General features: G+C 43.2%; 1 protein-coding gene across 1 annotated transcript in view; it reads right to left on the bottom strand.

The window, feature by feature from the left end:
* Positions 1-20,635, bottom strand: part of LOC145413275 (cell adhesion molecule Dscam2-like) — a 700,221-nt gene extending 679,586 nt beyond the window's left edge. The window contains exon 1 of the mRNA XM_080283003.1: positions 20,533-20,635. Coding sequence (XP_080139129.1) covers positions 20,533-20,635 — 103 coding nt within the window. The remainder of the gene's footprint in view (positions 1-20,532) is intronic.
* Between the last annotated feature and the right edge of the window lie 2,211 nt (positions 20,636-22,846).

Here is a 22,846-nt window from a genome sequence, read left to right as displayed (position 1 = left end):
GAAGAGAGACCAGGATGAGAAGCCAAAGTAAGGTAAGGAGCAGTAGGAATGGGAGGGAGAGGCACAGAATGAGGAAAAAAGGTAATAACAGGGATATGGAGAGGGGGTTCGGAGTGGGGAGGGGGGTCGACATTGGGGAGGGGTGGTTAAAGGGGAAAGGGTGAGGGTAGTTAAAGGAATGATGGGGCAAAGGGAAAATTTAGAGAAAAAGTAAGAGGGTAAAGCAGGGGAGGTGAAGAAAGAAGGAAGGAAGGGAGGAAATGAAAGGAAGAAAGAAGACAGATGGGTAGAAGTAAAGGATGGAGAAGAATGGAAGACAGGGAGAGGGATTTTACTGTGAAGGGGATGAAACAGGGGATAAGAAGGGAGGGATGAAGGCAGGATCCGGAAAGGTGGGTTGTATTCTAAGAGTGGTTGAAGATTACGTAACAATTTCTCCTTAGCGATTTCTTCTTCCTATAATCTTCTCATGTAGAATAAATCGCTAAGGACGCGGTGCAACGAAGCCTCCTATGCCATTATTATTTCGGAAACCCAGACGTGTAAAGGGACTACTGAACGCAACTGTAAGGTACTCCCCCCAGTGCGAAAAATAAAACATTAATGTCAACGAGGAACAATAAAGTTGATAATCGATTTTTTCCAAGTCTCAATTTTCCCCTAGAATACGACCCGAAGTAGATTTCCATCTAGGTCCCTAACTGTGCTACTGGTGGGTGAACAGGGACCAGTGAGAAACAAACCATGTCTGCAAGTCTGATCGGTCTGAAAATCAAACTGGAGTCCTTCCACTCGTCACCTGGATGTGCTAACCAGTGCACCATTGGATAACCCCGGTACTCCCAAAACTCCCCCCCCCCCCCCAAAAAAAAAAAAAAAAAAAAATCCGAACATCGCCCAAGAACTATTCCAAAATCGCCAGAACTCTCCCAAAATCGCCAAAAACTCGCCCCAAATCGCCAGAACTCTCCCAAAATTGCCAGAACTCTCCCCAAAAAGTAAAGCCCACCATATATATACTGAGCGCGTGTCACCTCACTGGCGAAGGGCGGGGCTGGGGCGACACGCTAGGTTGACGACAGGGCGTTCATTTTTAGCACATTTTTGAAAACCCTTCCATACGAGAATTTCCCATTAATCCCCCCCCCAAAAAAAAAAAAAAAAAATCTTCAGACTTTAACAAGAAATCAATTGGGATAAAAAGATACATCACAGTCACTCTACATATTGTCACTTTACAGGCTGTCACTTTTGTTTTTGACTGATAAAATAGTTCTGTTCGTTAACACCTTCCCTCTACCAAACAGCCGCGAAAGGACTAAGAGGTCTGTTGCTGTCTGCTTTAACTCGTACAATTCGTCCTCAGAGTGACAGTGGTTAGCCTGCAACACTAACAGGGGAAGCCACTGGATAGAGATGTCTGTAGGATGATAAAAGATGAATGTCGACCCACAGCTGACCTGAAAGGGCTCGTAATCTGATCGTGTAAACAAGCAGGCATACCATCACCCCTGCTCGAGCGGCATTAACTATTCAGCCAACTAAATAATTTGGCGTGGTCACCAGTCTAACACGGGCTTAGAACTTAACCATGGAAATGTACACGAGGGGGAGTAAAGTTGGAAGAAGGTGAAGAGGTAAGAAAAGGGTGGAGAAGAGGGTGGTGGTGAGGGATGGTGGAGGGGAAGAGTGGTGGAGAGGTGGATGAAATGGGGGAGGAAAAGACGAGGTGGTGGTGGGAAGCAGGACAGGCGGTGGTGGAGAGATAATGGTCTGGAGGAGAATGCCCGGTGGAGGAGAGAACAAGAGTGATGGTGGTGGAGAGATAAGTTGGTGGCAGAAAGGTAGGGAAGTGTGGTGGAAATGGTGGAAAGGAGAGGTGCCGGCGGAAAAGAAAAGTGGTGGTAGTGGATAGGTCGAGGAAATGGTGGGGGAAGAGGGATGTTGGTGGAGAGGTAGAGGAGATGGTGGAGAGAAGAAAAATGGGGGAGGCTGGTGGCACGCAGAGATGGAAAGGCTTTCATTCTCTCCTTACCTTTCTTTACTGTTAACATACATCTCTCTCTCTCTCTCTCTCTCTCTCTCTCTGTACGAAAGTTGAGGGTTTCCATCATCCCCCGGACAGCCTCTCCTGCTCAATATTAGCTCCTTCACCACGATGACCTACTTCTAATTTTTTTTTCTTCCAGACGATTTTATTCAGCTTTATAAGAAAAACTAGATTGTGAAGAGGTTAATGGAGACCGTATCTAACCCCGTCCGCACAAATGATTTCTGTAGAGCTAACTAAATCGTCTGGAGGTAACGAGAATAAACTAAATAATAATAATAATAATAATAATAATAATAATAATAATCCTAGTAACAGTAGTAGTAGTAGTAGTAGTAGAGTAACAGTAGTAGTAGTAATAGTAAAAATGCGTCATATTTTCAAGAGGCTCAAGCGTTAACATCATATCTAATTCCTTCATTCTAAATTACACCGCCTTGATGCCTGACTTCAGACTAAATAAACTACATCTCTGAAATTAACACGCTTCAGAATACGTATGCTAAAACTACACCTGCAGGCTCATCAATAACGTCTATTCATTTCAGCAGCGAACCATTACTACACTCGGGGTCATTAGCTGGTACATTAGTGACACGAATAACCTATGATAGTAATCGTGATATATCAATGTTAATGAATAGAAAATTATCCCTGTCACTCTCTACATATGACGTTAAGGTTGCAAACACACACACACACACACACACACACACACACACACACACACACACACAGGTAAGTCAGCGTTTTTTCTTTCTTCATTTATTTTTAGGAGAGCTCAAATATTATATCAATTATGCTTTCGAACTGCGCAGATATCAGATTATAAATTCTCTCTCCATTCGCAAGCAACGAAGGTAATTAGGGCATCCGGGAGCGTGTTTATCTCTGCTGGTAGTGGTTAGACAGAGAGGCAGACATTGGCCCGGTCTCGGGGGCGCGTTTGTCGATAATTAAAGTAGTAAAGAGAACAGCAGGTACCGATAAGAGAAGATGCGATAAGAGACAGCTGAGTTACAAGGTAGAAAAAATGCTGAGAAGTGAAGAGGGATGCGACAAAACTCTCTCTCTCTCTCTCTCTCTCTCTCTCTCTCACACACACACACACACACACACACACGCCAAAAACGTATAGAGCAGTGAAGAAGGATGGGACAAAATAATACCCATTTCTGCAACGCTCATGCTGCTCTGTCTCCTATCAACCCTGCAACGGAGAACATACACAAACAACACACACATCACCCACTCCATTCGCACGCAACAAATCACGCACTCCATTCGCACGCAACGCAGCACAATTAAGGCGTCTGGAAGCGTGGAATCTGTGCTGGTCGTGGCAAGACAGAGGGGCGAACATTAGCGGTGCCCCTGGGGTGTGTTTGGGCCCCTGACTTATGGCTGCGGGGCCCTGCAAATGCCGCCCTCGCGTGATCTCAGTGCTAGTAACGCGGAACCTCCCACTAAGCGGTTCACATTAACAAAAACACACAAGAAACGAGACTTTGTGATACTGGTTTTAAAAATGCTTTGCCATGAGATACAACGTTAAGTATTTATTTTACTTATTTATGAGATACAACGTTAAGCATTTATTTTATTTATTTATTTATTTATTGCAGAGTGCGGTTCACATTAACAAAAACACACAAACACTTTATGAGATACATGGTTATATGTTAATTTTTTTATTTATTTACTATTTATTTGCCTATTGTAAGTTGCGGTCTACATAAAACACACACACACACACACACACACACACACACACACAAAGGAAGCCGATTTTATGCCATCAGTTTGAAGATACTGAGCCATGATAATATTTTTTTAAGATGCGATTAATATTAACAAAAACACTTTATACTGATTTTAAAATGCAGAGCCACGAGATGCTTGTTTTCTACTTTCTTTTTTGTAAACTTCGGTTCACATTGACAAAAACACATAAGAAACGCGACTTTATGATATTAGTTTAAAGATGCTGAGCCACGAGATACAAGGGTGAGTGTTTTCTTTGTACACCGGTCCGCATCGACAAGAACACACACAAGAGAGGCGACTTTATGGCTCTAAAGATGTAAACACGAGTCATGAGGCGGAAGTCTGGGTATCTTTATCTGTTATGCTCATTTCACTCTAGTTCGGTCTATAACTGCCATCTCTCCATCTTAAATTCTGAGCTGTAATAAACAGCTTAACACAAGGGGATGCTAGTCACGAATAGGTGCTAAGGAAAGGATCCAGAGTTCCACTACGGTTTATTCTCCCATTTAGCAACGTGTAATAAACTGCAAGACAACAGCAATCTAAGCCAACTTACAGGGAAAAGAGTATAACTACGCAGCGAGAATTTAAGTGCTTTCCATGTCAGTAACATAAAGAACTAGGAGAGTCCATTTACCCCACTCTAATCGTATCTAGAACTAAAATAGAGACCTAAAGTACTAATTCGACGGTTGTAGTCTGCGATAATGTTTCTTAAGAGTTCTCCCTGGCCATTACGGTAGAAGGGAGATATGCATTAAAGGACGCTGAGTAATACGTCGAAGAAAATATTATCTGTTCTGGCAAAGTGGCGTCGAGTGTGCTATATGAATGTGAGATGTGTGATACGAATGTTAGGGACTAGAAAAGTGTGAATGTGTTGGAATAAAGTGCCTGAGGTCTATATCTGGAGTAGCATGGTCTGACTGGTTATGAAGGGACACTGTAAGAGAGAGGTGGGAGCAAGGGGTAGCATGCTGGAAAGGGCAGCCCAGGGTGTGTTAAAGTGGTATGGCCATATGGAGAGACTGGGTAATGAGACACTGATAAAGACGATGTGCAGATCAGAAGCAGTGGGAGTGAGGGGAAGGAGGAGGCCAAGGTGAAGGTGGGAGGACAGCGTGAAAGATATTTTGGATCACATAGGTTAGAGTATCCAGGAGGTGGAGAGGCGTGTATGGAACAGCTGATTGGAATGAAGTGTTTGTTTAAGGGAATGATTCGCCGTCGTACTGGCAAAACGGGATGCGTCTGGGGTAAACCACACACAAGCAGGTCCTGGTTGTGAATCAATTTTAACTGTTTTGCTGTAAATCATTTCACACGACAAGGAAGATACTGAATGTGAATAAATATGGCTGCTTATTCCTACTTCCGGGTACCACACAGCTGGATCGCTTAAAACTACCCAATGTACCTTTCTTCCTTGTTCAATTTAATTTGGAAGGAACGAACTTGGTTGGTTTTAAGCCGTGGGTTCTTTCTTTCAACATTAAAATGTATAAAAACAAACCGATACATTCCTAAATGCTCCCCTCTCAGGCCCTGGGTTCCTGCTTTTTCCATACAACACACACACACACACACACACACACACACTATAAAACCTCTCTTGGCTATACTTCTAACCCCCCCTCCCCACCAACCCACTCACCCCGACAAACTGGTTCAGCTTAGATCCCTTTAGAGACGCGAACCCCGGCCCAGAATTTTTGTCACCCCTCTCCATCGCTCATCCCTTGAACCTATTACACCCCCCACTCCGGAAAACTTATCGCCAATTTACCCGAGCGAACGCCAGCATTCCGGTGAGCGTTAAGGACCTTGGAATTATTGGGCATTTCAATTGACATCGTCCTTGTTTTTTTGAAGCATCGTCCGGGAAAAGTGAGTATCGACAATTTCGCTTGATGTCCCCCCCCCCCCACGCACTTTTTCGCCTCCTGGCCTACGCTCGCTTGTTATTGATAGAGGACGTCCTGAAACGCACCTTTTGTTGGATCTGGAGTGCGTTAAAGTGCGTTTGCGAGTGCGTTTCAGTGCGTTTGCGAGTGCGTTTCAGTGAGTTTTCGAGTTTCACTGTGCTTTTCAGTGCGTTTCAGCGCGTTTTCGGGTGTTTCAGTGGATTCTCGAGTGCGTTTTCGAGTGCGTTTCAGTGCGTTTCCTATCCCATGCCATTAATTCTTTCTATCAGGTTAACTTTTTTTTAATCTTGCTACTGCCAGATTACTGACAGGATGTGGAGATTACTGATAGGATATTTGTACTGATAAGACGTGGAGATTACTGATAGGAAGTGGAAATTACTTCAAGGATGCGGAGATTACTGACAGGACGTGGAGATTATAGATAGGATGTGGGGATTACTGATACGATGCTAGTACTGATAAGATGTGGAGGTTACTGACAGGAAGTGGATATTACTTCTAGGATGCGGAGATTACTGATAGTGTGGAGATTACTGACAGGATGTGAGATTACTGACGGGATGTGGAGATTACTGACTGGAAGTGGAGATTACTGATAGGATGTGGAGTTTACTGATAGGATGTTAGTACTGATAAGATGTGGAGATTACTGACAGGATGTGGAGATTACTGACAGGATGTGATGATTACTGATAGGATGTGGGGATTACTGATAGGATGTGGGGATTACTGACAGGATGTGGGGATTACTGATAGGATATTAGTACTGATCAGATGTGGAGATTACTGACAGGAAGTGGAGATTACTTCTAGGATGCGGAGATTACTGATAGGATGCGAAGATTACTGACAGGATGTGGAGATTACTGATAAGATGTAGAGATAACTGACAGGATGTGGATATTAATGACAGGATGTACCGAAACGCACCCTAGGAATGTGTACGGAGTGTGTTTCATCACGTTTCCCATCCCTACTCACAAACAACCAACCCCTTCAGACTGAGGATGTACTTTTAACTTTATTCTTATTACCTCTGAACGACTTAATTAAGCTTAGGAAGAGAAATCAGTGTGAAGAGGTTGATGGAGACTTGTTAACCCCGTCACTCAAGACATTATCTTCTGGAGGTAGCAAGCAAACCAAATAAGAAAGAGATTATACTTATCATTCAGCCTTTCCCAGTCCACCTGTAGGACGAAAATACCTATGCTGATTATACCTGCCATCATTCAGCCTTTCCCGGTCCACGTATCATAAGAAAATACCTATCACAACGCCTCCACAGAAAGCCAAAGCAGCTCCTATGCGTTCGTTCCTCCGGCAAGCGAGGTAACGAGAGAGTGGATGGGAGGTTTTTGCCAGGCGTCATGAGGGTATGGCGTGCGCTGGGGTCCAATCATTCGTTACCTGGGCCTGGTTATTGGGGGGGGGGGTAAAGGTCAGATGGTTCAGATGGTTGCGTTAAGGCTGTGTTTCGTTAATGTTGGCCTGATATTATGTTATGCTCTTCTAGAGGAGCTGTGGTTATCTTTTTGCTCGTTGTGTGTGTGTGTGTGTGTGTGTGTGTGTGTGTGTGTGTGTGTGTGTGTGTGTGTGTGTGTGTGTGTGTGTGTGACGGGTCAGTATTTCATTAGTAGGGTCTTGTTACCTTCCTACCCCCACGAACGTCTCCTTCCATCATCATCCTCTCCTCACGTATCCTCCTCCATCTACTCATTATCATCCTCTTGAAATCTCCCAGAAAAATCCCTAAATCACCCTTCTCTGCGCATCTACTTCTAAAGCGCTCCTAGTAATAACTCAAAAATTACGTCATGTTTCTCGAGTGGTCTATACGATCCCGGAAACATGGCTGCCTGATAAACTTCCAATTTCTACTGTATCTTTCTGCCGTCCAACCATCCTTCACACGAAATAAAACCAGACTCGTGAAAGTTACAGATGCTAAAATTTATGAACACGACGAGAAATGTAATGATACTGATGAGATTCACGAGATACAGGACAATGTAAGGAAATACACTTCTCACATCGAATGACTGGCTGCTTTACCTCACCTTAACATGATTGTAGTTTTGATGCCCTTCCACTCGTCTCACACACTCCCGGGGATAATATTCGTCACTCACCGATGTATTATTCGTCCTGTTTTCCCCGCAAACCGTCAGAACAGCTCAAAAAAAAAAGGCCGCAAAACACCACAAAACCAGAAAAACTAAGGAGCACGTGCATCCCCTCCTGCGGGGTCTCCATGTGTGATGTGGCGGGGGTTGAGGGGGTGGGCGGAGCTTGCAGTGACGTCACGAGGGGCAACCACTGATAACAACTACTAATTAATTTTGCTTTTTACTCCGACCTATTTATTGATAACTGCAATACCCTGCGAAACATTATAAAGTTCATATTTCAGTATCTCACTTCAGGCCGCCAAGATTGGAGATTTACTACTGCAAATTAATATACGAAAGAAAATTGATGCTGAACTTGCTGTCTCTCTAAACGCTCCCCCCCTCACAAACCCCCCCAACCCCAACCCCCAACCTCCACACCTCCTCCTCAGCCAGACTCCCGTGTTCTTTCTTATTAACCCCACAATTTGGTGAGCCCCTCCTAGAAATAAATGTCTGTTTTTTTTAAATGGTTGGTGTGCAAGAAATAAGGCGTACAACACACACACACACACACACACACACACACACACACACACCGCGTCCTTCCACCTTACCTTTTCCTCACTCACTCCACCATTCTCGTCCCCAGCCTGTTTCCATCCATCTCCTCCTCCTCCCTCCCTCCCTCCCTCCACTTCCCTTTCTTCTCCCTCCCTCTGCCTTTCTCTTCACTTCTCTCTCCAGCTTCCTCTCTATCAGTTTCCTTTCCCTCTCCTCCTCCTCCTCCTCTCCCTCCCTCTACCATACTCTTTCTCCCTCCCCTCTCCACCTTCCTGCTTTGATAACCTTGTCTTTAACACCGAACAGTCAGCTTTGTTATAACCGACCCTACAATAAACAGCCTCGAAGGAACCTGTAGCTCTGTTATTACTTGCTGTCCCTTGTATTCCTCCTTTGTATTCCCTTGTATTCCTCTCGGTCTTTCTCTACACTGCCGCTCCCTCACTGCTCTTTAACCTGTTTCATGCCAGGCCTCAGTTTTCCTCCCTCGCTTTTCCCCCCTCTACATCTTAATCTCCAAATAATCATCATCATCATCATCATCATCATCGTCATCATCATCCTATAACAGTATCTACTTTTACTGCCCACGCATGTTATTTTAAAAGTATGTAGTCCTTATACGAATTTATGTCCGGTATGCCTTATCTATATCAGTCTATTTCTCCATCTATCTATCGCCCAACACCATATCAAAGACCCTCATAATGGCTTACTTGTCAGGATAACGAAAGAAAAAAAAATCTCCATCGTTACATATACCTTTCCATAATAATAAAAAAAAATCTCCCTCGTTATATATACCTTTCCATAATAAGAACATATTTCCATTAACGTGCAACTTAACATTTATATCAAGAAAAAAGCTTCTGCATCCATGAAATATTAGCAATTAGGAGAATACTTCAAAGGAGGATAGTAATTAAACCTGATCCTAGTAACTGCATCGTGAGAAAATTAACCTTATAATCCGATGACGTATTTCCCTTATTATTCTTGTTGTTGTGGCCCCAGGTTCATGTGACACGTGAACCCAGTGGACTGCAGGATGAAACTGTACCTCTCCTGCAGCCCACCATCCTCCTTTTGGGGAACAGAGAGGAAGATGACGGATGTTTATATAACCGGACAATGAAACAATGCAGCAAAAAAAGGGAATAATAATAACAACAGCAACAACAATAATAATAATAAAAATAATAATAATAATAATAATAATAATAATAATAACATCACTGCAGTAAATGAGTTAAACCAGGCAATATAAACTTCATCTTGTTAACTACGACAAGAATAATGAATAATGGAACTATGAGGAGGACGGGCCAGGCAAGATCTCAGTAATCACAGTAAATGAGAAACGAGATTAAGCTCATTAAAAGGAGAGGCAAGGGATTCGCTGTGATCAAAGTGCCTTGGTTTATGATAGGAATCTGGATGTTATGGAATGTTTTAGGGTGTGCTGCGAGAGAGAGAGAGAGAGAGAGAGAGAGAGTGAGAGTGAGAGTGAGAGAGAGAGAGTGAGTGAGTGAGAGAGAGAGAGAGAGAGAGAGAGAGAGAGAGAGAGAGAGAGAGAGAGAGATGAGAAAAAAAAAATGAACAGAAAGGGGAAAAAGTCAGAGGAAAAAAAGAAAAGAAGAGAATTTTCATATGAAACACACACACACACACACACTCAAAATGTCTAAAATAACTGCAGGTCACGTTTTCACAAAGGCCTAAAGGAGAGACACGTGGGGATCAAGTCTGACAACCCAGATAAGAGGTAAGACTATCAGGTAGGTATGGAACAAAATTGTGTGTGTGTGTGTGTGTGTGTGTGTGTGTGTGTGTGTGAGAGAGAGAGAGAGAGAGAGAGAGAGAGAGATGGAAGAGGTGAATGGCTAACAGGCCTGAGTGTAAAAATTATCTCACCCTGACACTCTCTCTCACCTTCCTTCACCCCTCCCCTTTTCCATTTCCTTCACCCTCTCGTTCCTTCATCCCTCCCTCGTCTCTCATTTTCCATATCCCCATCTTCCCTCACTGCAATCATCATTTTCTACATTCCCGTCTTTCTCATTTCTGTCTCCCCTCCATTTTCCTTCCCTCCAGTTCTCTTCCTTCCTTCTCCCTCATTTTTCCCCCTCATTTTTACATCCTCTCCCTTACACCTTCTCCCCCACCCATCTTATTCACCCTTACCCTCTCATTTCTTTTCAACATCCCTTTCTTTCCTCGGCTTTCCCACTCAGCCCCACACTTCACCATTCCTACCTCCTCCCTTCCCTTCCTCTCCTATCATTTCTCACCTCATCCTGCACATATTCTCTCTCTCTCTCACCCATAACCTACTTACTTTTCCTCCCTTGCCTCTACCTACTGTACCTCTCACACCTACTTTTCCGCACTTACCCTCGCCGGTTTTCCCTGACCCAAAGCTCCCCTGTACCGTTGTCGCTCATCCTTCCACATTTTCCCAATCCTTTCCTTCCCTTCCCTCCTTCCCATCTCCTACCTTTAACCCTAACTCCCTTCCAATGGCTTGATTCACTCCTTCCTAGTTTACCTTCCCATCTATTTCCTCAGCTCCCTTCCAATCTTCTCCCCTCCTTCTCTCTCCCTTCCTACCCATTCCCTCACCCCAAGCCTCATCCCTATCTCCCTTCCAATTCTTTCGTCCATCCCACCACTATTTCCACTCCTTCCTTCATCTGTATCATCCTATCAGAGCCTTGCCTCACAGCTCCCCATCTTTCCTCCCCCCCACTTTCCCCCCAACCCCTCACTCATCCCTACCTCTCTCCTAGGCTTCCCCTCCCTCCCTTCCTCCTACCCACCTACGCTTCTCGCACCCTTACCTAATTTCCCAACCCTTCCCTCGTCTCTGCCTTCCTATCAATACATTGCCTCACCTTTCCCATCTCCCCTCGCTCCCCCTCCCTTCACTCTTACCTTTCTCCTACGACTCCTCCCCACCCCAGCCTCCCTCTCTCCACCCCTCCGTTCTTCGGCAGTACACAGCACCTTGTCAGAAGAAGGGACAGGGACGCCAATATCTGACTGGTTCCTGATTAACCCAATTATTGCAACGTCTGGCCAAAATGGGAGAGGTTCCACTGTATTGCAAGGTGGGAATTATTTGCATCAGAACTATTATTTACCGATCTGGGAAAGGAATGAGTATATAAAAAGCATATATACATCTCAATTTACTCCCTCCGGGGCGTAGGGGTGCGGGGCTAGGCTACATAAAACGTGAATGAAACCTAATAAGACCACTTCGTACGCAAGGACTTTAACCACTTACTGAGCTCATGGGTGGGGAGGGGGCAGTCCATTTCCTTCACGTGCTTATAGTACTAGCGATGGTCGGCGAAAGTGTCGGTCATTGATGAGCCTTTAAATGCAGGTGTGTAGACCTTTGATGAGCCTTTTAAATGCAGGTGTGTAGACCTTTGATGAGCCTTTTAAATGCCGGTGTGTAGACCTTTGATAAGCCTTTTAAATGCCGGTGTGTCGGCCTTTGATGAGCTTTTTAAATGGAGGTGAGTTTGATGAGCGTTTTAAACGCAGGTGTGTAGGCCTTTGACGAGCTTTTTAAGTGCAGGTGTGTAGGTCTTTGATGAGCCTTTTAAATGTAGGTGTTCGATGAGCCTTTTAAATGCAGGTGTGTCGGCATTGATGAACCTTTTAAATGCAGGTGTGTTTGATGAGCCTTTTAAATGCAAGTGTGTAGGCCTGGTGTGCTTTGATGTGTGTTTGCCGTGTGGCCCTCGTGTTGATGAGTCGGGGGCAAACACACTTATCGCCTCCCTCCGTTTACTGCTCTGCTTATCTGCAATGCCGCTCCACGTTCACCCCATGTTTATTGTTGGGATGGATGAAGCTTTACATGGAACTTGTTACTTTGGTGGAATTTATTTATTATTATTATTATTATTATTATTATCATTATCATTATTATTATTATTACCCAGTTCTTTACAAAACACTTTTCCTGAACTGAATCGAAACGTCGGACGGAAGATAAAAAAAGGGGAAAAAAAAAATCTCACTAAACTGCTACCTCCTCTTAATAACCACTTAATAGGCACATGATCTTATTTTATACTGTCTTCAGCGAATCGATTTACTTAATACACCAAAATGAAGTTTGCAGCAAAACGTTTGATGGGTTTACGATAATTGCTATACTGCTACTATCTTTAAAATCCCATAAACAATATATATACTGTATATACAGTATATACTGTACATAGATTGATAGACAGATAGATAGATAGATAGACAGATAGATAGACAGACAGGTAGATATAGATAGATAGATAGATATTAATATGTAAAGGTTTAATGACTGCTCTCTCATCATCATCGTCATTGTTATTATTATTAGATTAGATGATGATCATGATGATGATTATTAGTATTATTATTAATGATATAGTACTAATGGCAGACCCACATTCTTCCTCGTCCAGATATTTCTCTCTCTCTCTCTCTCTCTCTCCCCTCACTCCAGTCCATTTCCTTCCTCCACTCCCCCTCCACTACCACTCCACTTCGACTCCCACCCACTCCCTCACCCACTCCCATCAGATGTCAATGTAAATGGAATCGAAACCAGGTCACTCCCACTCCCAGTCAACACACGCAGCGATTTGTAATATTAAATGGCAGGGAGGGAAAGATAGTGGAGGAGGAGGGGGAAAGGGAGAGAGAGGAGATGGTGGCGGGAGAAATAGAGGGAAGGGAGGGAAGAAGATGGACGGATGGATGGATGGAAGGGAGTGAGTAAATGAGTGAGTGAGTGAGTGAGTGAGAGAGGGAGGGAAGATGATGGAGGGGAAAAAAAAGAGGAGAGGACTGAGCGGAGGGAGGAATGAGAAAGCATGTATGGAGAAACAAAGATGAAAGGAAGAGTGAGGGAAGGGGCTGAACATAGAGGGAATGAGGAAAGAAACACTGGACGGAAAGACGAGGGAGAACAAGATGTAGGAAGGGAAAGGCGTGGGAAACAAGTGGAAGTGTTGACCAGAGAACAAGGAGAAAAAAAAAAAGCTGAGCAGGAAGAGGAGATAGGAGGAAAGGAAGACTGGAGAGAACAGAAAAGGTGGAGGGGGAAGAGAGAGGAAGGACTAAGGGAGAAGGAGGGATGAACGGAGAGAGTGGGAGAGAGGGAAGTGTGACAGTAGGAAGGAAGGAGAGAAGGCAGAAAGTGAAGGAAGAAAAGAGGAGGTACTGTTTGAAACTTAAAATGTGCACTGGGTTGTGTGTGTGTGTGTGTGTGTGTGTGTGTGTGTGTGTGTGTGTGTGTGTGTGTGTGTGTGTGTGTGTGTGTGTGTGTGTGTGTGTGTGTGTGTGTGTGTGTGTGTGTGAGAGAGAGAGAGAGAGAGAGTACCCTAATAATAGAACACAGCCCAGTTTCGAGACAGAAAGACAGACAGAGATACAAACAAACATAAACACAAAGAAACAGAGACAGAGGGAAATTGTAATGTTAAAACCGGGTTACCCCCCCAAAAAAAAAAAAAAAACACGGCTTCCAAACACCATCAAACATTATAACACCGATCTCAACACAGACAGCAAAGCAGACATCAGCACCGGCCCCTTCAATTAGGAGGGGTAAATACGCTACAAAATATTCGCCGATTTTCATTTATTTTTGTGCTGATCATTTGTTTGTGGTGTGCTGGGTTTATTGCTTAGCTTGGTGGTGGTGGTGGTGGTGGTGGTGATGGCGGTGGGGTGAGGTGATATGGCTGGTGCTGGTGGTGGTGGTGGCGGTGGGGTGAGGTGATATGGGTGGTGGTGATAGTGGTAGTGGTGGTGATGACTAGTGATGGTGGTGGCAGTGATAGTAATGGTAGTGATTGTTTTGATGGTGGTGATGGTGATGATGCTGGCTAATACTGAGGGTGGTAGTGAAGATGGTGATGGAGATGGTAGCGATAACGTTGAGTGATAGAAATAGCGAGAAGTGGTTGTGGTAGTGACGGTCGGTAATTAGAATTGCAGTGGTGATGATGATGATGATGGTAATGATGGTAATGGTGAGTGGTGATGGTGGTGGCAATGATGGTGGTTGTTGTGATGGTGATGAATGGTAGTGGTGGTGATGGTGATGAGGGTAGTGATGGTGATGAATGGTACTGGTGATGATGGTGGAAATGTTGAGTAGAAACAGTGGTGGTTGTTTTTGTTATCATTATTGTTGTTATGCTCTGCGGCTCGTGTGTGCGTCATTTAGCGTACACAAACACACGCACGTGAATGAAACTAACAGAGGCAATATTCCGGTATTTAGTGGCGTAACCCTTTGAAACTAACCAGTAAAGGCCGACATTATCCATGCGTACAACAATATATTTCGTGCTTTTATTTGCTAGCCTTCCTATATCTTTCTATACCAGCCTTTGTAATGTTTTTTTCTCTATTTACCTGTCTATCTAAGCCTACCTGTATTCCTGCCTATCTACCTGCGCTTTACTATCGATCTGTCTATCTAATTACCTTCCTATATGTGTGTGCCCCAAGACTACTGGTCGTAATCGGCGCGCTCCACAAGTTGATTCCGCAAGTAATCTGTCTGCTTAGTCACAGTCACGGCATGAGGTGAGACTGGTAAGCGCGACGGTACAGGAGGAGTGGTTTATATTTTACCCCTTTGGTTTAAAATTTACCCGTGGTTTATATTTTACCCCTGTGGTTTATGTTGTATCCGTTATTTGCATTTGAGAATGGTTGCTGAAAAATCCGCTTGCAATTCACGTTGTTTTCCCAGTCATTTTTTGGTATTCAATGATCGCACACATGTGGCATCGAACTAATGTGGATTTCACGAGTTGCTTAAGCATATCAATTAGCGTCCAGTACGACTCACGGCCTCAGCATTATGACCATAGGGTTAGGAAATAGAGGAGTCATGGTGGACACTTAAAAGGGGTTTGGCAGTCGGCTTGCACATGTTGGCAGCATATGTTAAACTGATCACACATAAGATTAACACAGCCATTCCAACATTTCTCTATTCCCTTTACTCCTCTCATTACAGACGTCCCTTTTAGACATGCATTTGGCGAGGATGACGAAGAGTGTGTATGGCTGTAACTCCACCACTGAGGAGGAGGTTTGGTCGTAGAGGTCCACAGACACAGACGGGTGTTTTCCAGCTATACGGCAGAGATATGAAACTCTACGGTCCAACTAACACCAATTTCATCCTTTTTCCAGACAACAACATTTCTACTAGAGAGACGAAGGGGGGGAGGGGCAGAGGGGTACGGGCGCCGAGAGAAGGAGAGTGGGGGAAAGAGGAACACGGGGAAGGAAAGTGAAGGAAAGGGATGGGGATGGGAGGACGTTGATGGGGAGCCAAGGATGGGGAAGTCAAGAAATGGAAAATGAAGGAAATGGGAGGATGGAGAAGAAGAATGAAAGGAGGCAGAGTGAGAGGAGGGGATGAGAAAGGCAACGATGGGAGGGAGAGCTCGGAAGATGTAACCAAGGGAAGGGATGAGAAACCCAGAGAGTGAGGGGAAAGGAAGTGAAGGGAACGGGAGTGAGAAGAGAGGATGGATAGGAGGGCAAGAGTTATGAGGAAGCGAAATGCAGGGAAACAAGGAAAAAAGGAGGAAGAGGAAGGGGAGTGAAAGGAAGGGGAGTGATGAGAGGGAGAGTGAGAGGAAGGTGAGAGAAGGGTACAACAAGAAGGGGAGGGGGAGGGGTACAGGAGATGAGGGGAAAAACAGAGAAGCAGAAGTCTCCCGATCAGTAAACAGCTCAAAACATGAAAAAAAAACAGGCCTATCTAAAAATGAATCCGTTGTCTTTTACCTGTGTAATGTGGATCAGGCCTCGCAACGATATATGACTGACCTATATTTACATGACCTATTTACACACACGGAGGGAACAGGCGGAAGCAAAAGTATACAAAAAAGACTAAGTAAAGAAGACAGTGTACATGAAGCGACTTATTACTAAAATACAAAAGACTATATACGTTAGACAGGGGATTGAAATAAGACAGACAGAAGATCGAAACTGTGTGTGTGTGTGTGTGTGTGTGTGTGTGTGTGTGTGTGTGTGTGTGTGTGTGTGTGTGTGTGTGTGTGTGTGTGTGTGTGTGTGTGTGTGTGTGTGTGTGTGTGTGTGTGTGTGTGCGATTTAGACAGACAGACAGACAGAGATACAGACATTGACAGATATACAGATACACACATACACACACATACATCCTACCACAAACACACCTCCCCCTCCCACACAACCCCCATTCCCCCAACAGAAGACGGGATACGGGCATAGAAAACGGGTCAACCACAACAACAGCAGCAGCAACACTTCCAACACTCACGCAGACTCGCCCTCAGCCCCACATCCTAAAGGACAATTTCGTCTCGTTACCCTTGAGTGTTTTGGTGCTGCTGGGAGTTTTATTAGTTCCCCCCCCCCTTCAGACGTTGGGGGGTGAGGGGAGGGGGGAGAGGAGAAGGGGGCTTGGGTGTTTACTTGTGTTACTCGGTTTTAATCTAAAGGCTTCGTTACACCTCTCTCTCAGCGATTCATTTTTGATCAGTCCCTCTGTCAGCCTCCCAGATAAGGGAGTAGTTAGAGGGCTGTGGGGAGAGAAGTACAAGGATGGGAAAGTGGAAGGGGAAAGGAGGGGTGGGGAGGGGAAAAGGGGGAGAGGGAAAAGTGGAGGTGAAGAAAGCATGACTAGAGGGGACAGAAGGAAAGCAGAGTTGAGAAGGAAGGGTAGTAAAGGGGAGAGGAGGAAAGGGGAGAGGAGGGGAGTAGAGAGAGAAACACAAGGCAGAACAGATGAGGAGGGGAGAAGAGGAAAGTAGAGAAAGGGATATAAGGCAAAATATATGAGGAGATAGGATAGGAGAAGGGGAAGGGAAAAAAAGGAGAAAAAGAACAGAGAAGACAATCAAGAGAGAAGAAAAGGAAGAGTAAGGAGAATAGGGGAGAAGGAACGGTGACGGGATGGAAATAGAGGGGTAAAGGAAAGGGGAGTAAAGAACAAGGGTTGGACAGGGTAAGAGAGGGAGAGGGAAGGTGGAGGGAGAGGGAGAGAAGGGAGACGGAGAAGGAGAGGGAGAGGGATGGGGAGAGGGGAGAGGTGTGTCCAGGGAGGGGAGAAAAATGGTTACTATACACCAGCGTTTTCTATTTTGGTAGAGCAAGGGGAAAGGGGAGAAAATATAATTCTCTCTCTCTCTCCCTCTCTCTCTCTCTCTCTCTCTCTCTCTCTCTCTCTCTCTCTCTCTCTCTCTCTCTCTCTCACACACACACACACACACACACACACACACACACACACACACACACACACACTACTAATATAAACAATAAAAATGCATAAGTTAGTTTGCATGGAGTTTAATAATAAATATCCATGACAACAGAATTAAATGTTAATGAATTTGTGTGACGTGTTGAAGCCAGACTCTGTAAAGGATGTGAATAGTTTATCTGTTAAATTTAGTCTCTCTCTCTCTCTCTCTCTCTCTCTCTCTCTCTCTCTCTCTCTCTCTGTTTTAACTTTGTCTCACATTCAACTGATTTCCAGGTTCGACATAATAAGTCCAAAGCACTTAAGTCACCTCTGTCATGTTCACCTGATGGTCATGTCAACTCACTTTTGGGTCAACTGAGTGACACCACAGAATATCACTTTTGCTCATGTCAACTCACTTCACAACACCCTACATGTCACCTTTGCTCATGTCAACTCACTTCACAACACACTACATGTCAACTTTGCTTATGTCGACGCACTTCACAACACCCTAGCATGTCAACTTTGTTCATATCAACTCACTTCACATCAACCTAGCATGTCACTTTTCCTCATGTCAACTCACTTCAGATCACCCTTGCTTGTCACTTCACTTAAGTCAACTTATCTCATGTTCACATAAATCCCACCCTAACATGTCACTTTTTACTCACGGCAACTCACTTCACCTCCATCTAAGTTGCTCTCTAGCATGTCACCCATACTCATTTCTCTGGCTCATATCCTAGCATACGTCATCTCTAACCCCTTCACAACGCTCACAAAAGTAACAACAATAATCTATTTATCTATTGCCAGACGCCATAATCCCGTAAGGGGTGGCCATTTGACTGTGAGTTATTTATTTCACGGGAAGGGGCAATAATAATAATAATAATAATAATAATAATAATAAAAAAACCGTGCATTGGAGTGAAGTGGTTGAATTCACCCACTGAGACTCACTGAAAGGGGCCTCACATTCACTCATCCACACACCTTGTAGGCCCACGGAATCCTGACTTCATCTCACAGGCCTAACCTTCAACAAATGTCCTTCATATTACTGACTGCATACTTTATATCAGTGTTATTCTGATGGGTAATATTATGGATTATCTATCTCTATCTATCTATCATCATCATATTAATCCCTTTTCCTACCTATAGATGGAGTGAGACAGGAAAAAAATAACTAAAATAAATGAATGAATGAATGAATGGATAAAATAAATAAATAAATAAATAAAAGAGAGAGAGAGAGAGAGAGAGAGGGAGGGAGAACCATCAACATCACATTAATCTGATGCTATATTTCCTATGCCTAAAGCACAAACCCCTTCCCCCCGACGACCCATGTTCTTGTCTTGCTACCTCCAGACGATTTTATTCAGCTTGGAACAGACTTGGACCTGGAGGGGTTAGACACAGGACAAATCTACCCCCTTCAGTACCAGAGGTCTATTTTTAAGATGAATAAAGTCGTCTGGGGATAATAAGAATACAGAAAATAAAATGTATGTACGTCAAACGGAAAGGGAAGACAAGTATTTCATTTCTCACTTCATTTCTTATTTCATTTCTTCTTCTCGTCTCATTTCTTATTTCTTTTTCTCATCTCATTTCTTATTTCATTTCTTTTTCTTATCTCATTTCTCATTTCTTTTTCTCCTCTCATTTCGTATTTCATTTCTTTTTCTCATCGCATTTCTTATTTCATTTCTTTTTCTCGTCTCATTTCTTATTTCATTTCTCATCTCATTTCTTATTTAATTTCTCATCTCATTCATTATTTCTTCTCTCATTTCTTCGGGTACTTATGAACCATTCTGAACAGGATGTGATTAGCCTGCATACCAGATTAGGAAGTGCGGTCAGCAATAATAGAAGCCAGACGCGTTCCCTCTTTGTCACGTTCTTCAAAAATTACTGTTAAAAAAAAAAAAGCAAAAAAGAGAAAAAAGATTAAGAACAAAATCGGAGTCTTCTCTCTCCTTTCACTATGCATTGATTAACCTTTTCAGTCTGAGGACGTGATTTTAATTTATTCTCGCTGCTGCCTGACCGACTGACGATTTTCTTCAGCTCTGGAAAGTCCCTGGTAAAGAAGCTACTGAAGGCTTTGTCTACCCCGTGTAGTTCAAAGCCAATAAATAGTTAAAATCGTCTGGAACAAGATTTAATTAGAGTAAAATAATCTGAAGCATGAGTAAAATAAAAGGATATAAATCGTCTGGAGCAAGAGTATCTTAAAGAAAAATCGTCTGGAGCAAGAATAAATTAAAGGAAAATCGTCTGGAGCAATAATAAATTAAAACAAAATCGTCTGGAGCACGAATAAATTAAAGAAAAATCGTCTGAAGCACGAATGATAATAAAATCGTCTGCAGCAACAATAAATGAAAATAAAATAGTCTGGAGAGCAAGAATAAAACATCATGCCAACAGGTCGAATATTCTACAGTAAAGTGAATAAAATCGTCTGGAGAGCAAGAATAATATAAGTTAAATCGTTTGGAGTAAAAATCTACATTCAAATCGACTGGAAAACAAATCAGAATATAATCGTCCGGCGAGAAAATAACTCCAAACCAGAAGAGCAAAAATAAAAATAAAATCGTCTGGACAACAAAAATAAATAAAATCGTCCAGTGAGCCACAATAAAGAATAAATAGTCTGGGGATGAAAAAAGAAACTGAAATGAATCCGTCTGCAGAGAAAGAACAATGTGAAAATAAATCATCAGGAAAGCAAGAATAAATCAAAATAAAGTCGTCTCAAGAGCACGAATAAATAAATAAAAATAAATAAATAAATAATCGTTACACCTGCCTTACCTGTGGAGATGAGGAGGGCCCACACGAGCACGGAGATCAGCTGACCGAGTGACATGCCAGGTGGAAGCGTGGCCGCGTGGGAGAGCCTCACTCCTTCCCTCATCTCTTTATTTTCACTTTTTTTTTTTTTTTTTCGCTGTGGCTAGTTCGTTATACCGCTATCATTGCACTATATGGATTCACTACGGCCACAAGCATCCAGTAAAGTGAATCATCCGGTCGTCTGTGGCATCGTTGTCTGGTTTGGGAGATTTGTTTTTTCCGATATACGCACGAAGCTTCAAGTTCACAGCATCACGTTTTGAAGCAATCCAATCACAGATCAGGCTTTTAATTAAGAACAGCAGTCACTGTATTGCTAACAACTTTACCATCAAGCTACTCAAAGTTTAGTTATTCGTAAATCAAAGTAGTTGTATCACCATCCGTGCAAGACTACGAACACCAAGTCTCGCACAATCACTGAGCTAACGAGAGAAGTTGATGCTTCGTTTCGCGTGTTGTGAGAGTTCAGGCAGCGAAAAAGTTTTATCAACGCATACAACTATTTATATCACCATTCTTGTGAGTTCACGAACGCAAAGTCTCGAAGTCCATGTACACAATGTCTCGCACTGTCACAGAAAAACGAGAGAAGTTGGAATATTTCGGTTCGGTAGTTCTGAATGCGAAGTTTTGGAGCAACGCGAGTCAACGGCCCGGGAGCTGGGTCGACCACAGCCCTACCTCACTGGCGTCACTAGCGACACTGAGCGCGTGACCTCTGGTTGCTCTGTATACCCTCCTTCCCACCCTCCATCGCCTCACTCCTCTGCACCCCTCAACAAACAAGTTCCGTTCCTATTAAGTCTTAGTTTCACTCTCCTCCCTACAACTCGCGTGCCTTTCTCTCTCTCTCTCTCTCTCTCTCTCTCCGGTGTCTCACCCTTATACCCCCCTCCGTTGCCTTTCTCTCTCTCTCTCTCCCTCTCTGTATTATTAACCTCCTTATAACTAGCGTGCCTTTCTTGCTCTCTCTTTCCCCCTCCGACCCCCGCATCCCCCAAACCACCTCTCTCTCTCTCTCTCTCTCTCTCTCTCTCTCTCTCTCTCTCTCTCTCTCTCTCTCTCTCAGTTTTACTAATCTTGCTACAACTTGTGTGTGTGTGTGTCTCTCTCTCTCTCTCTCTCTCTCTCTCTCTCTCTTCCCAACCACGCAACCTACCAAACCATCTTACATCCCTCTCTCTCTCTCTCTCTCTCTCTCTCTCAGCCTACACCCCGCGGCATGGACACAAAGGCTTTAATTTCACCCATATACTCCCTTTAGCTACTGGAATTACTAAGGTGGGGCGGAAATAGAACCATCCACAGCTGCTGGCAATTACATTTACACATTTACATAACCACAAAACCTTTACCCTAGGAGTTATTATTTTACATGTTATTATCTCTGGTGTGTTATTTTAGTAGTTATTTTTAAACTACGCTGTTATTTTGGTAATTATTTTCAAGTATTATCTCCGTATATTTTATTTTAGTTATTTTCGATTATTACGCCTACATCTCTGCTGTTATTTAATTTATTAATTTCAAGTATGTTCTCCATCTACTTGATATTATTAGTTATTATTTTCAGGTATTCGCTGTGTCTGCGTGTTATCTTGTTTTAAAGTAAAATTTTATCTACGAGCACTGATTAATGAGGCTTATTTTGTTAAAGTTACTTTCAAAGGTGTTTTTGATGCCAGTCTGAAACATTTGCATCGTTTAACTTTGTACAGATTATTGTATTACCTTCTTGCCTTTTGTAATATACCTCAATCAGCACTGTTTACTTGTTTTCTATCTTTTGTAATGCATCTTCACAACAACCATTTTTTCTTCATTGTTTCATGGCATTTAGTGGTATTTATTAATGCAGCAATTGCGTATTGCTCCTAAACTGTTATAACAACTTGCAAAACATACATTTTTCACATCATCTCCAGTACTCCTTGCAATATATATTTTCAGCTATCAGTTACATCATTATTATCACTCATTACCATTATTATTACTATTCTGTTATGTGCATAGCTGTTATGCACTTGGTTGCGGAGTAAATACTGAAAACACTTGTATAAATTAACTCTACACAGCTTAGTTGATCATGCCTTTAACCTTTGGCACAGTGCCTTCTCAACCACCATTCTTTGTCGTGCCTTTAGTGATTTCTTCGATGCTTGACGATTTTTGCAGTAAGGAGAGTTACAGAAGAGTAAGTGATAATTCTGTAAACATTAGCCATCTAATACTCAGGACAACTCTTGTAATCTCTTCCAGCAAACGCCAG

The sequence above is a fragment of the Coenobita brevimanus genome, chromosome 95 (assembly GCF_032717465.1).
Source record: "Coenobita brevimanus isolate Jiangsu-jjx chromosome 95, ASM3271746v2, whole genome shotgun sequence".
NCBI lineage: Eukaryota > Metazoa > Arthropoda > Malacostraca > Decapoda > Coenobitidae > Coenobita > Coenobita brevimanus.
This window is presented reverse-complemented; position numbering and strand designations above follow the sequence as displayed.